This window comes from Bos taurus, chromosome 6, assembly GCF_002263795.3.
Source record: "Bos taurus isolate L1 Dominette 01449 registration number 42190680 breed Hereford chromosome 6, ARS-UCD2.0, whole genome shotgun sequence".
Taxonomy (NCBI): Eukaryota; Metazoa; Chordata; class Mammalia; order Artiodactyla; family Bovidae; genus Bos; species Bos taurus.
Window position 1 is genome coordinate 88915411 of NC_037333.1, and position 15458 is coordinate 88930868.

Below are 15458 nucleotides of genomic sequence, written 5' to 3' on the forward strand. Positions count from 1 at the left end.
ACTTAGCTGTAGACTCCTGAGCAGAAGTTCACCCTCCTGGGAACAACTCTAACACAAGTCTTTTCCACCATGAGCCTCAGACCTGACGCCACCTCCTCATATACCGTGCCCAGCCCGCTTCCTGTCCTACAGGTGTTGCTGCTGATGTCACTGCTCCTGGTGATGCTGGTTCCCTCCACCAATGGAAAACGTAAGAGAAACTTTAGGGAGAGGTGAATAGTAGACTCTCTGCTTCTCCTAACCTGAGGCTGCTTCTGCTGCAGCTGTGTCTGGGGGAGGGACTGCCTTAGTGCCCCTGGGACTAGAGAAGGGCACTATATGAATAATTACAAATGGAGATGCTGCACTCTGTGGGCACTTGACCTGTGCCAAGAATTCTGCTCCGTGCTTTAGTAAAGGTTGACAGGTCGATCATATTCACAATGGCGTTTCGAAGGAGGTACTCATCAATATATAAGATCTAGGAGATAATTATGACCACTAATAGAATCATATCTTCTAAAAAAAAAAAGAATCGTATCTTCTGCCCTAGTTAGCAGTAAAGAGAGATTTCTACATATTGAACTTCGCTGCTTGTGTGTGAAGACCATCTCTGGCATTCCTTCCAGTAACATCCAAAGTTTGGAGGTCAACAGGGCAGGACCCCACTGCAACAAAGTCGAAGTAATGTAAGTCTCTGCTTCTCTAGTATTGCCACCCTAAGGAAGCCCTCCATCCTCCTCCCTACCACCACTGCTGGATCCCTTCTGATGATGGCCAGGATGCTCACAGATAACTCTACTCTCTCTTGCAGAGCCGAGTTGAAGAATGGGAAGAAAATCTGCCTGAATCCGGAAGGCCCCCGAATCAAGAAAATAGTCCAGAAAATATTGGAAGATGGTGGGTTAGCTGCTTAATCTTTTTCACTTTCTGTCAAACCTTTTTATCTCCCAAGAAGAACAGAAGTTGAAATCTTGGCTTTCTAGAGTTCTTATTTATCCAGGATACCTAGTCATACCATATTAAACTTTGGATATGTTTTCCATTCTGTCTCAAAAAGTCACAATTTGCTCTGAGATGGCTGGTTAATAGATGACAGGGAGAAGATAAAATTAAGCATGGCTAGGGTGTAAGACAGTCTCAAGGATGTATTGTATAACAGGAGGAATATAACCAATATTTTGTAATAACTCTAAATGGAAAGTAACCTTTTAAAATAGTATAAACATTTTAAAAATTAATAAAAAGGAAAGTAACCAAAGCTTGTTTCAAAATACAATATATGTTTTACTCCCTAACTCTTGGCTAAATGTGGTAATGTGTTTTGCATTTCTTTCTTTAAAAGTTTCTTTCCAAAACCATTTGTCTTAACTTATTGTGCTCCACTGTACTGATAGACTGGACATGACCATGATGATTCCGTAACGGTCAGTGATATTAGAAACCACACAGAGCCCAGCATGGAGCACTTGCTGAATAAATGTTTATTAATACATTTAGATATTTAATAGATTTTTCATTGTGTTAGTCCTAGGATGTCTTGTTTCAAAACATTAGCTGAAAGATTTTTCCAGTGTTTACTTTAGCCTTCAAATCCTAACAATAATAAAATTGTAGAATGTGAGTTTTGTGAGCAGTGGTTATTTACTTTAAAGTAGACACATTTAATACCAGTAGAGCAAACAATATGTGATGACATATGATATCATATATATCTTCAGTGATACAATATTTTCAATAATAACAGCAGATTCTCCTTGGTGTTGAATGTTTTATCCCAACATGTTTGTACATTTTTGTTTACTTAATATCTACATGGTTACATTTTCTGTATTAGAATCAGCCTTGCAAATAAGGACAAGAGAGGATTTAAACTTTACCAGACTATAATTATTATTTTATAATCAACAGAATTTCTTTCACTCTAATCCCTTAAAATATACTATTCTTACAGAAATATTAACATAAAATCAAACTTATTATTGCTTTGTTGTCTTATATTATTACTTTTAACAGAATTGTTAGGGGGAAAAGACATCTTTTTTAAAAACTTTGGTATTTAACAATATGAACAACAAAATTCACTAGTTTATGATTTGTGCTGTTTTTAATGTACTATAGTAATAGCAAAACTTTATTAACAGCTATTAATATTATAATATTAATAACAATATTAATATGCCAGATAAAATAATTGTTTTGCATGCATTATAATTAAATAATTGTAAAGAATTATATAATTCTTACAATATAGCTATGATGTGGTTAAGAGCACATCCTCTAAAGACAGAATAACGGGGTAACTTAGTCCACCACTTACTAGCTGTGTAACTTTGGTCAGATTGCATAAACTCTCCGTGCCTTGTTTCTTCATTTCTAAAATGGCATAATAATATTGCTTATCTCATGGAGTTGATGTGAAAATTAAGAGCTAATAAATTCAAAGTGCTGAAAATAATCCATGTCACACAATAATCCATAGGCCATGTTAGTATTTATTATTATTATAATTAGCATCCCCAGTGCTACAGGGAGAAGGCAAAGGCAACCCACTCCAGTACTCCTGCCTGGAAAATTCCATGGATGGAGGAGCCTGGTAGGTTGCAGTCCATGGGGTCTCTAAGAGTCGGACACAACTGAGCGACTTCACTTTCACTTTTCACTTTCATGCATTGGCGAAGGAAATGGCGACCCACTCCAGTGTTCTTGCCTGGAGAATCCCAGGAATGGGGCAGCCTGGTGGGCTGCCATCTATGTGGTCGCACAGAGTCGGACACGACTGAAGCGACTTAGCAGCAGCAGCAGCAGCAGCAGTGCTACAGAGAAGAAAATCGAAGTTCAAAGAAATTAGGAAATTTGCCTCAGAATCTAATAACTAAATAGGTGACAGAGGGGCGATTTGAAACTGTGCTATTAACCACAACATCTTAACACTTTGCTTGATTTTTCTTTCTCTAATGAAGAGATTATATTATGTTTCACATAATGGTATTGACACAGAAAATAAGACTTGATACATAAATAGCATACTAAACATCCTATGATTATTATAGAAGACATCAGCTCATCTACCCCAACCTGCACATGGAGTTTAGGGAGCACCCATGTATGAAGCATTTAGTTCACAGTCTATGCATTATTAGGTTTCTTTTTATTATGTTCTCATCATTATAGATTTAATGCCTTAAATGTTTTGTGTACAAAATAAACACATTTATTAAATAATAGTTAACAAATAATACACATAAATAAACATTTAATAAATAAAGCACTCACAGTCATCAGTTTTTCACCAATAATTTAAAATAGCTCAGCAACTCATTCATTTCTCTAGGATCTCCTACTGAAATCCAGGAGGGCCACCTTCTGGGACATGACACAGTTTTTACACTATGCTAATACCTCTTCACTGTGCATATGTCTTTTATTTTTGTGTGCACATATTGAATTATTCTATTTAGATGCAGAGAAAGAATGAGTTAACTGCCATTACTCCCTGAGTTTCTTTACACTGCACATATTGAAACCTGGGGGTCAGATTGTACAAATCCAGTATGTTGCCCATCCGTATGCTAAACACTCTTCTATCCATTCCCTCTGTGCTAACCCAAATGGGATCTCAAGTTTCAGTTCCATAAATACATATGACTTACACCACATGCTGTACTAGCCATTGTGAAGATGCTGGGTATTCAAAGACCTATAAGTTACGGAGAATTGTCCGTTGAAGAGATAACTGTCTGGTGGGAGATGCAGACAGGCTGACAAATCATTACAACCACACGTTCGTATAGAGGTATGCTCCTACTGCACAAAGAAATGGCACTTGAATATGTCAAAGCCTCATCATTATCGTTTTCAACATTCATCATCTTCACTAATGCAGTGCTTTATATTGATTCCCTACCAGGGAGCTGGAGAAGAGAAAGGCAACCCACTCTAGTATGCCTGCCTGGAGAATCCCATGGACAGAGGAGCCTGGTGGGCTATAGTCCAGGGGGGTCTCAAAGAATTTGACATGACGGAGCAAAAAACACTTCACTTTTCCTTTTAACAGGGAGTTAGAATAGTGATAGACAATACTATCTCACAGCTCATGGAACTTTTCATCTAGGAAGAGAAACCATTTTAAACACATTTAAATATATATGCATGTCTTGTGTGAGTATCATGTGTGTGTGTTTATACGAGCTGTGACAAACAGGAGAAGCAGTGGGTGCTACATGACAACAAAAGGGAACATGAGTTGCTTAGCTGTCAGGGAAGATCCCTCTGGGGAGGTAATATTTCAGCTGACATTAGAAATATGAGTAGAACTTAGCTAGATGAGAGAGTAAGAGAGAGAGTAAGAGAAAGCACATTCCAGGTCTAGGAATTCAAGCGCACATCCCTGCAGAGGTCAGGTCCTGCTGAGCCTTAAGAGGTCAGCTTGGTCCATGCAGTGGGCTTCCAAGGCCGTTCACCACAGTTAATCAGTATGACAGAGAGCCTCTGGCTTTGAGATGAGGGTGTGTTTTTCCCTAATCAAAACCAAAGTCATTCTTTCTAAGGGAAGGGAAGATGGTCTTGAGGCAGGAGATAGAAAAGCCCTGGAGCAAACAGTTGGAGTTTGTTTTCTGTGGACTGATACCCCAAGACAAAAATAGCAAGAAGGCTGAAGGGAGGAGGCTGGGCCCTGCCCACATAGAAGATGAGAGGCCACATATTTCTCATTCTCTAAGTCAGGAGCCCTGCCTGAACTCAGTTCAGTTTAGTCGCTCAGTCGTGTCTAACTCTTTGCAACCCCATGGACTGCAGCACACCAGGCTTCCCTGTCCATCACCAACTCCCGGAGCTTGCTTAAACTCATGTTCATTGAGTCGGTGATAACATCCAACCATCTCATCCTCTCGGGTCTCCTTCTCCTCCTGTCTTCAATCTTTCCCAGCATCAGGGTCTTTTCCAATGAGTCAGTTCTTTGCTTCAGCTGGCCAAAGTATTGGAGCTTCAGCTTCAACATCAGTCCTTCCAATGAATATTCAGGACTGATTTCCTTTAGGATTAACTGGTTTGATCTCCTTGCTGTTGAACGGACTCTCAAGAGTCTTCTCCAACACCACAGTTCAAAAGTACCAATTCTTTGGCACTCAGCTTTCTTTATGGTCCAACTCTCACATCTATACATGTGAAAAACCATAGCTTTGACTAGACGAACATTTGTCAGCAAAGTAATGTCTCTGCTTTTTAATATGCTATCTAAGTTGGTCATAGCTTTTCTTCCAAGGAGCAAGTGTCTTTTAATTTCATAGCTGCAGGCACTATCTGCAGTGATTTTGGAGCCCAAGAAAATAAAGTCTCTCAGTTTCCATTTTTTCCCCATTTATTTTCCATGAAGTGATGGGACTGGATGCCATGATTTTCATTTTTTGAATGTTGAGTTTTAAGCCAGCTTTTTCACTCTCCTCTTTTACTTTCATCTAGAGACTCTTTAGTTCCACTTCTCTTTCTGCCATAAGGGTGGTGTCATCTGCATATCTGAGGTTATTGATATTTCTCCCAGCAATCTTGATCCCAGCTTGTGCTTCATTTAGTCTGGCATTATGCATGATGTATTCTGCATATAAATTAAATAAGGAAGGTGACAATATACTGTTTTGAGGTACTCCTTTCCCAATTTGGAACCAGTCAGTTTTTCCATGTCCAGTTCTAACTGCTGCTTCTTGACCTGCATACAGATTTCTCAGGAAGCAAGTAAGGTGGTCTGATATTCCCATCTCTTGAAAAATTTTCCACAGGTTGTTGTGATCTACACAGTCAAAGCCTTTGGCATAGTCAATGAAGCAAAGTAGATGCTTTTCTGGAATTTTCTTGCTTTTTCTATGATCCAATGGATATTGGCAATTTGATCTCTGGTTCCTCTGCCTTTTCTAAATCCAGCTTATACATCTGGGAGTTCTCAGTTCTCTTACTGTTGAAACCTTTCTTGGAAAATTTTGAGCATTATTTTGTTAGCATGTGAAATGAGCTCAACTGTGCAGTAGTTTGAACATTCTTTGGCATTGCCTTTCTTTGGGATTGGAAAGAAAACCGACTTCTTCCAGTCCCGTGGCCCCTGCTGAATTTTCCAAATTTTCTGGCATATTGAGTGCAACACTTTCACAGCATCATCTTTGAGGATTTGAAATAGCTCAACTGGAATTCCATCACCTCCACTAGCTTTGTTCATAGTGATGCCTTGACTTTGCAGTCCAGGATGTCTAGCTCTAGGTGACTGGTCACAGCATCATGGCTATCTGGGTCATTAAGATCTTATTTTGTATAATTCTTCTATGTATTCTTGCCACCTCTTCTTAATATCTTCTGCTTTTGTTAGGTTCCTACCATTTCTGTCCTTTATTGTGCCCATCTTTGCATGAAATGTTCCCTTGTTATCTCTAATTTTCATGAAGAGATCTCTAGTCTTTCCCATTCTATTGTTTTCCTCTATTTCTTTGCATTTCCTCTATTTCTTTCTATTGTTTTCCTTTCTATTTCTTCACTTAGGAAGTTTTTCTTATCTTTCCTTGCTATTCTTTAGAACTCCACATTCAGATGGATATATCTTTCCTTTTCTCCTTTGCCTTTCACTTCTCTTCTTTTCTCAGCTATTTTTAAGTCCTCCTCAAACAACTATTTTGCCTTTTTGCATTTCTTTTTCTTGAGGATGATTTTGATCACAGCCTCCTGGACAATGTCATGAACCTCCATCCATAGTTCTTCAGGCACTGTGTCTAATCCCTTGAATCTATTTGTCACTTCCACTGTATAATCATAAGGGATTTGATTTAGGTCATACCTGAATGGTCTGGTGGTTTTTCCTACTTTCTTCAATTTCAGTCTGAATTTTGCAATAAGGAGTTTATGATTTGAGCTACAGTCATATACAGAAGGAAAAGGCGATGGCACCCCACTCCAGTACTCTTGCCTGGAAAATCCCAAGGACAGAGGAGCCTGGTAGGCTGCAGTCCATGGGGTCCCAAAGAGTTGGACATGACTGAGCGACTTCACTTTCACTTTTCACTTTCATGCATTGGAGAAGGAAATGGCAACCCACTCCAGTGTTCTTGCCTGGAGAATCCCACGGACGGGGGAGACTGGTGGGCTGCCTTCTATGGAGTCACACAGAGTCGGACACGACTGAAGTGACTTAGCAGCAGCAGCATATACAGAAAGGCTCCTTGGAAGTCAAAAAGGGAGGAGGTGCCCTTCCATATTAAGTGATGCTAACTACCCATAGACATCTTCAGCAGAATCCATCTTGGTTAATTGATGCATGCATACACATGGGAGGATTGTGAGATATACCAAATACAGACTCTGAACCAGGAAAATAAAAATGATTGGCCAAAATAAACCTGGAAGAAATGCCCCATGTAAGTGATTTAAACTACCAGGAGAGCAAGACCCTCTCACTGAGTCCACCCGTGTGTCTATCCACATATACTCTACTCTTTTTTTCTTCCTAAGAAACACTTCACTTGTTTCACTACTTTTCCTCTTTGTGGGAATTTTTTTGTGCAAAGCTGAAAAGCCAGTGCCTTGTCACTGACCAAATATTTGATGCTCTCCCCACCACCACCTGATTAATCTCTGGCCAGCAACTGAAACCCTACTTCAAGCTGCTGCAGGCTGAGGCCAGCAGAGATCAGTCCACATGGATCCCTGAACTTTTCTGTGCAGGATTCTGGTGCATTCTTTTCCACAGTCAGCTCCCAGATGCTCTGTGTCCTCCTGAGAGCACCACTACTCCCGCCAATGGTGCAGCCTACCTCACCCTGTCCCTGGGGGCAGCAGGAGCTGGAAAACCTGAACACTCTTCTTGGTCTCTCTTTCAGGGTGAGCAAAATGATGAAATACCTGGGCAGTAAAGTTTTTACATAAAGAATGAATCCAAATAGTCATGTTACAATTCTTCTTAGAATAAGAGGACTTATGAGAACAACAGATTTTGCTTCCTAGGATGTATTGGCTGATGGTTGATAAAGCTGGGGAGATCCCATTCAAGAGTCTGAGGAAGTTTTCCACATCCACCTAACTTCTGGAACCAAGTCCTCACCTAGAGACCAAATTCAACTTTTTAGCAGCAGAATACCATGACAAAACACACATCTTGCAGACATACAACTGCCAGGTTCAACTCAGTGGTCATCCACAAGAAACAGAAGTGAAGGAGCAGTTTTTGAGGAGGCAGTTGGGAGAAGGAAACAGAAACTCCTGCTGCACAAATTGCAAAACAGTGACTGCAGAGTGACTCTACTATTGCGCATAACAAAGAAAACAGACTCTTTTAGGGACTTCTCTGGTCATCCAGCGGTTAAGAATCCACCTGCCAATGCAGGGGGCACAGGTTCCATCCCTGATCTAGGAAGATTCCACATGCTGCAGGGCAACTACGCACAGTGCACTGCAGCTACTCAGCCCCCTGTGTCTAGGGCTGGTGCTTTCCAACAAGAGCAGCCACTGTAATGAGAGGCTCCCCCAGCACTGCAAGGAAGAGTAGCCCCTGCTCTCAACTGGCAAAAGCCCCTACATAGCAAGGGAAGATCTAGCACAGCCAATAAATAGATGAATAATAAAGACATTTTTATAAGGTTGAAGTACTGTTTCTGACTGTACGAATGTATGTGAATTCAGGGTGGGGGTCGGATCCTGCCACCAGCTCCCAGTAAGACTGCTGGTCTCTGGCTTTTTTTCTTTTTTCTTGCTTAATCTTGTCTGTCCAGAGCCGAATTCTGCAGAAGTGTCTGTTTCCGCACCGCGGTTCCCCACCCTCCACCCCAAGCTTCCGAAGAAGCGTGCAGATGGCGGGGATAAAACGGGTCTGGAGAGGGTGGGGAACCACGAGTCTGCGGAGCTCCAGCCCTGCAGCCCCTGCGCTGGCTCTCGGCTCCGGCTGGCACTCCTGAGCGCGATGAACCAGGCAGTCGTACCCCGCGCCTCCCGCCCGCGGTCCAGCCCGGGGCTGCTGCTCCTGGGGCTGCTGCTTCTGCCGGCCATCGCCCTGGCCCAAGGTGAGCGCTGATGGAAGCAGGGCGGGGAGAGGTCCAGGGCAGCAGAGAGTCCGGGAAGTCCCAGGAACGGAGTCCGTAATCTCCGGATCCCAGCTAGGATTTCCCGAGCGCTTGCTACGTGTGAAGGCGCGGTGCCACGTGCTGGCCGGTGCGCTCGATCACCTAGCCGGCAACACTCTTTCAGAGGGATGTGGTTTGTGGGTGAGGAAATGAAGGTCCAAGGCAGTGAGAAGATCCCCAAGGTCCCTCTGACTATTCACAGAGTCTTCATTCCCTGCCACCTTCGTCCCGCTCCCAGCGGACTCTGAAGGTGGAGAGTCTGAGGACCTCCAATGCGTGTGCCTGAAGACCACTTCGGGGATTAACCCCAGGCACATCTCCAGCCTGGAAGTGATCGGGGCCGGGCTCCACTGCCCCAGCCCCCAACTGATGTGAGTCCTGGAACTTGTTGCTTTCGTGCCCACCCTCTGCTCTCCCCTTCCCTACCGTCCCTCTAAACCCCGCCGCCTCCCCGCCAGTCTAATTCTAAATTCAAACCCCGAGGACTGAAACGCACCTCTCTTCTTTCTCTGACAGAGCTACGCTGAAGACGGGAAGGAAAATTTGCCTGGACCAGCAGAATCCTCTGTATAAGAAAATAATCAAGAGGCTTTTGAAGAGTTAGTTGCCTAAATCTCTACTTTTGCTATAGAAAATGTTTCTTCTTCTTCTTTTTAAAATTTTCAATCTACTTGTGGAAAACAAATCATCTAATGTTTTTATTGTCCTTGAAACTCTACATAAATAAAAGAAATGAAGTTTTGATAGCATGCCTCAATAGAGCAAAGAAATAACGTTGACATCACAATTTCATATGAAGAAAAATCTCCAGAATTTTAAGCAAAAATATATTTTGAAAGAAGATTTGGTTTAATAAAGACTGATTTTACTTAGTATATGTTGGCTGATACAATTTGCATATTTCCATGATTATATTTCTTAATAACTACTTATTTACCTATTAATGTCACAATTAACTTTGCCAATAAATATTAATTGCAGTTAAACTTTCTGGGCTGCTTTTCTAAAAAAAGATTAAATATAGTGGACTCTGCTTTTATCCCCTTAAAATTTATACTGCACTCTAGGATAGAAAATTGATAAAAATGAAACTAGAATTCTCTACTACTTAATGGAAATATATTTCAGAGCATGAAATTAAGATATTTTACTCATTATTGGTCCTTTGATAATGTTGACATTTCACAAAAATGAAATGTTAAAAAACAGTTCTTGGGGTCTTCCCTGGGAGCCCAGTGGGTAAACCTCTGTACGTGTCATCTACATATCTGAGGTTATTGATATTTCTCCCAGCAATCATGATTCCAGCTTGTGCTTCATCCAGTCCAGCATTTCTCATGATGTACTCTGCATATAAGTTAAATAAGCAGGGTGACAATATACAGCCTTGACGTACTCCTTTTCCTATCTGATACCAGTCTGTTGTTCCAAGTCCAGTTCTAACTGTTGCTTCCTGACCTGCATATAGGTTTCTCAAGAGGCAGATCAGATGGTCTGGTATTCCCATCTCTTTCAGAATTTCCCACAGTTTATTGTGATCCACACAGTCAAAGGCTTTGGCATAGTCAATAAAGCAGAAATAGATGTTTTTCTGGAACTCTCTTGCTTTTTGATGATCCAGCAGATGTTGGCAATTTGATCTCTGGTTCCTCTGCCTCATGACCTAATGCCATTTCAACCTAAGGTGGTAGTGTTTGTGTAGAGGCAGGCTTAGACTGCTAAGAGAAAGTGGAGAATGCCCTATTCAGTCTTCTTGAGGTGGGGGAAGTGAGAAGGCTTTGAGATATCAACCTCCTTAAACAGACACTGGGTTTCCCAGGTGGTGCAAGGGGTAAAGAATCCACCTGCCAATGCAGGAAAAGCAAGAAACTTAGGCTCAGTCCCTGGGTTGGGAAGATCCCTTGGAGGAGGGCATGGAAACCCACTCCATATTCTTGCCTGGAGAATCCTATGGACAGAGGATCCTAAGGGGCTAAAGGGTCTCAAAGAATTGGACACGACTGAAGCAATTTAGCACAAATGATACTATTTACAGAGGTTTATAAAGTATTTCAGAGTATCATCTAAATTTCCATATCCACTTTGCATGCTAGGTAATATTATTTCCATCTTAGAGTTGTGGTAACAGTCTCAGAAAGACTGAGTCTCTCAAGACCACTTTGCTGAAGTCTGAGCAGGTCAGACTTCCAACTCTGTGCTCTTGCTTTCATGGTGGGCTGCCTCTCACACAAGCACATTTTTCAGAGAGGAACTGACCCCAGAACCAGCTCTTGGAGGTGGTATAGGTATTTGCCAAGGGGAAAAAGGAAGAATGAAACAGTCACAAGATGACAAAATAAAAAAGACACAGGACCATTAGGTCCTCAGCATGTTTATCATTCTGCAGAACTAGAGTGTCCACAAGGAGAGGTCTTTCAACTAGTTTCACTCATTTGGTGCTTTTCATTTTTGGTCCACCTTGTGCATCTTCACCCAAATTATCTTCCAGGTCCAAAGTCCTTAGCACGGTCCACAGGATGTGCTATACTCACTTGCCCTCTAGGTCTTAGTTTCCCCATTTATGAAATGGGGTGAATGTCTAATTCATAGATTATTGTGGGGACCAAATAGATGATGCAAACACTTGGCATAACTACTCTTATGTAGTCTGTACTTAAAAATTAGCAACTATTACAGATATTATTATTTCTATCAATATTGCTCTTAACACACAATTCCCGTCAGCTTGGAGTGCCGAATAAGGCATTTAACAGAGTGATTCTTGGTGATAATTATAAAAACAAGTTGTAAGAGCAACATGTTTCTGAAGCTAAATGAACTTTGGGAGAGGATACATTGGAAATGAGGTGTTCATGGTAAAATACTTTTTTTTTTTTTTGCCTGTTTTTCTTTTACTGCTTGCTTCAAAAAACATAGATAGTTGGATTCAGTAATTCCTAAGTATGACTGAAAGGGCCAAAGGACCAAAACAATTTTACAAAGTCCTCCAGTTCTGGGGTCTAGTTAATCCTCCCTTCAGAATCACCGTGGCTAACCATCCTGAGAATACTTTCAAGCTGCCGCCTTTATCAGCAATGGTGCTGAGAGAGGGCTTTCCTGCCAGGAAGTCGCAATCAGGTAACAATTTACTGTAGCTACCTGCTGTTCAAACATTCATGGAGTGATAAAGATTGAATGGACTTGAACTTTTTTCTTTCTTTCTTTTTTTTCTGACAGGAATTAGTCAGCAGAAACTGTCCACAAACTAGGCGCTTACTACAGCCATAGACCCTATCAACAAACAAAGCCACCAAAGGGTATTTGGCTCTGGGATATTCTTTTGCATTTTTTTTCCCTTTTAAGGCCTTTGTGGTAAAAAATACTTCCTCTTGAGTGCACGGAGTATTGAGGTCTTAGTTGGTTATAAAGATATACTCATATTTTTTTATCATTATAAAAGGCAATGAATGCATGCTCACTGTAGATAACATAGAAATACAGAGGAAATAAGGAGAAAAAAAATTTTTTATGTAATTTCACTACTCAAAGATGCTCTTTCTATTTTTCAAAATATTAGTTATTTGATACTGTTATAACATAAAATGTTAATTTTCAATAAAATACTATTGTACACAATCATAAAAGGAACACAATAATTACTTCATCATGTTGAAATTTGTTAGGAAGTATTCTTATTTCAATTTGGGGTAATAAAATAAGTTTTTACATGGCCAGGGAAATAATACACCTATGTGATCTGGCATCGATTTATATACAAATGGGGCAATGCTCGTGGCTCAGACAATCGGTAAAGAATCTGCCTGCAATCTGGGAGACCTGGGTTTGATCCCTGGGTCAGGAGGATCCCCAGAGAAGGGAATGGCAACCCACTCCAGTATTCTTGCCTGAAGAATTCCATGGACAGAGGATGGGGTTGCAGTCCATGGGTGTGCAAAGAGTAGGACACAACTAAGTGACTAACACTTTCACTTTCACTATATTTACACACATGCAGACTGTATATGCATGTATTCAGTGTTAGACACAAGTGCCTAAAATAAGTTTACATTAAAATACTTATACTTGTTTTGTACAAGTATTGTATTTTGATGTTTTATTTTCTATACTTCTCACCAAACTCAGGTTTGGCTGCTTACTGCTCAAAAGCCAATATTTGAGAGTCGAGTGTTGGTTGGAAAAGGAAAGGTTACTTCATTCAAGAGTCTGGCAACCTGCAGAGAAGGTGAACTTGTGTTCAAAAATCAGCTCTGAAGATTCTAAAGGGAGGAGGAATCATTTGAGGAAGGAGGTCAAAGTCTTCATTATCTTCCCCTGTGTGCGGACTTTCTTCCAATTGGTCAGTGGTGAGTTAGCATGGTGGTGTTCCAGGAATCTTGGGTTCAGTATGAAGTTACCATCCTCCACCTGGGTGGGGGCCTTAGTTCCTGCAGAAGAACTCAAAGGTATTTATATATATATATTACTTGAAGAGGAACCAGGACCCTGCCCCATGACTGCATTATTGTTTCTTGACTGCTCCTCCTTTGTTTCTGCATCCCCTCCCATGCCCATAAACATTTGTTGGAATCTGAACTTTGGAACTCAGGGAAGGTCTAGGAGGCTGAATGAAACCTATTTCCTACAAACAAGAATAGGGGGCACAGAAAGGATTTGTGCTTTGGAGGACCCCATGTCTTGCTCTTTGAAACCCCTATCCTATTTTATCCACTTAAAAAAATGTTGGTCACAAGCCTATAGAATGATTTCATAATCCACTGATGGATCATAACTTGTAGTTTAAAAACATTGTCTGCTGCTACTGCTAAGTCGCTTCAGTCGTGTCCGACTCTGTGCGACCCCATAGATGGCAGCCCACCAGGCTCCGCCGCCCCTGGGATTCTCCAGGCAAGAACACTGGAGTGGGTTGCCATTTCCTTCTCCAGTGCGTGAAAGTGAAAAGTGAAAGTGAAGTCACTCAGTCGTGCCCGAATCTTATCGACCCTATGGACTGCAGCCTACCAGGCTCCCCCGTCCATGGGATTTTCCAGGCAAAAGTACTGGAGTGGGGTGCCATTGCCTTCTCCGAAAAACATTGTCTAGATCTTTGATTAAACAGTCAAGTTTTAACATTCCACACTCTAATTTGTGCTTCTCAAGATGCCTTGGCAAGTCAGTAGGGTCAAGAAAGCTCAGAATCAGCAGAACTGTTAAATCTCCTTGCCTCATCTGCCTTCAATCTCTGTCTCCAGGCCGGATCTGGTAATGAAGTCTTTGGGAATGCCATGAAAGTGAAAGTATTAGTTTAGTCATTCAGTCATGTCCAACTCTTTGCAACCGCATGGACTGTAGCCCGCTAGGCTCCTCTGTCCATGGAATTCTCCAGGCAAGGATGTTGGAGAGGGTTGCATTTCTTCTCTATGGGATCTCACCAACCCAGGGATCGAACATGAGTCTCCTGTATTGCAGGCAGATAAGTTTACCATCTGAGCCACCAGAGAAGCCCATGAGAATGCCAGTATTTGAGGGGAAGATGTAGCACCAAGTAGGTAATTTTCTGTATTGTAGAGATTCTATGTCCTTTACAGCTTCTACTTATATCCCTTGTCCATTCTGCTTCAGCCACATGCATCTTGGTTTGGGGGTCTAATGAAAACTGAATTGAGGGCCAAAAGTACCTGCTTTCTAGAACATGTTGGGAAAGAAGCAAAGACATTCACTGAATTTAATTAGTGGTTTCATACTTATTTCTTCATCCTGTGTGATTCCTCTTTATTTTTGTGGTTGCTGGTTTTAACCCAGCAAGCTTCTGAATAAGACAGTCTGGGTTACATCTTTTGACTCTGTGTGACCCTGAGTTTCCCCAGTTTTCTCACCTGCCAAACAAGGGTAGTAATGTCCACCCCATAGGACTCTGGAAAGGACCATCCCAGGCCTGAGTCAAAATTGGAACTTAATAAGTAAAAGCTACTTTTCTTCCCTTTCTTTAGAGTTTTACCCCTAGAGCACATATCATTTGCAAACAGTGGTGGCCACAATCCTTGAACTAAGAAGCAACCCATTAAGAATGTGGTCAAAAAGCTGTAACTGCCCGCCCCTCCCCCACAGAACCATAATCCAAAATTTGAGTGCAGATCTTGCCTGGAAAATCCCATGGACTGGTAGGCTGCAGTCCATGGGGTCACTAAGAGTCGGACACGACTGAGCGACTTCACTTTCACTTTCATACACTGGAGAAGGAAATGGCAACCCACTCCAGTGTTCTTGCCTGGAGAATCCCAGGAATGGGGGAGCCTGGTGGGCTGCCGTCTATGGGGTCACACAGAGTCGGACACAACTGAAGTGACTTAGCATAGCATCAGATCAGATCAGATCAGTCGCTCAGTCATGTCCGACTCATTGGGACCCCGTGAA

At 41.7% G+C, this 15458-nt stretch overlaps 2 protein-coding genes across 2 annotated transcripts; both read left to right on the forward strand.

The window, feature by feature from the left end:
* On the forward strand, nucleotides 1-1603 carry PPBP (pro-platelet basic protein). The gene is made up of 3 exons (XM_002688351.5): nucleotides 1-190; nucleotides 533-668; nucleotides 794-1603. The coding sequence occupies exons 1-3, from the start codon at nucleotides 70-72 to the stop codon at nucleotides 894-896; spliced, it is 360 nt and encodes a 119-aa protein (XP_002688397.1). The 5' UTR covers nucleotides 1-69; the 3' UTR covers nucleotides 897-1603.
* Nucleotides 1604-8837: 7234 nt separating this feature from the next.
* PF4 (platelet factor 4) lies at nucleotides 8838-9809 on the forward strand. Its single transcript, NM_001101062.1, is given in 3 exon segments — nucleotides 8838-9008; nucleotides 9271-9439; nucleotides 9585-9809. Coding segments are annotated over 3 exon segments (357 nt in total). The 5' UTR covers nucleotides 8838-8908; the 3' UTR covers nucleotides 9673-9809.
* Nucleotides 9810-15458: the final 5649 nt, after the last annotated feature.

Bases quoted from the DNA above. Each gene is read 5' to 3' on its own strand.
- PPBP (XM_002688351.5), top strand. From the start codon at position 70: ATGAGCCTCAGACCTGACGCCACCTCCTCATATACCGTGCCCAGCCCG. The intron at 191-532 runs GTAAGAGAAACT...CTTCTGCCCTAG, and splicing joins TCCCTCCACCAATGGAAAAC to TTAGCAGTAAAGAGAGATTT. The intron at 669-793 runs GTAAGTCTCTGC...TCTCTCTTGCAG, and splicing joins TGCAACAAAGTCGAAGTAAT to AGCCGAGTTGAAGAATGGGA.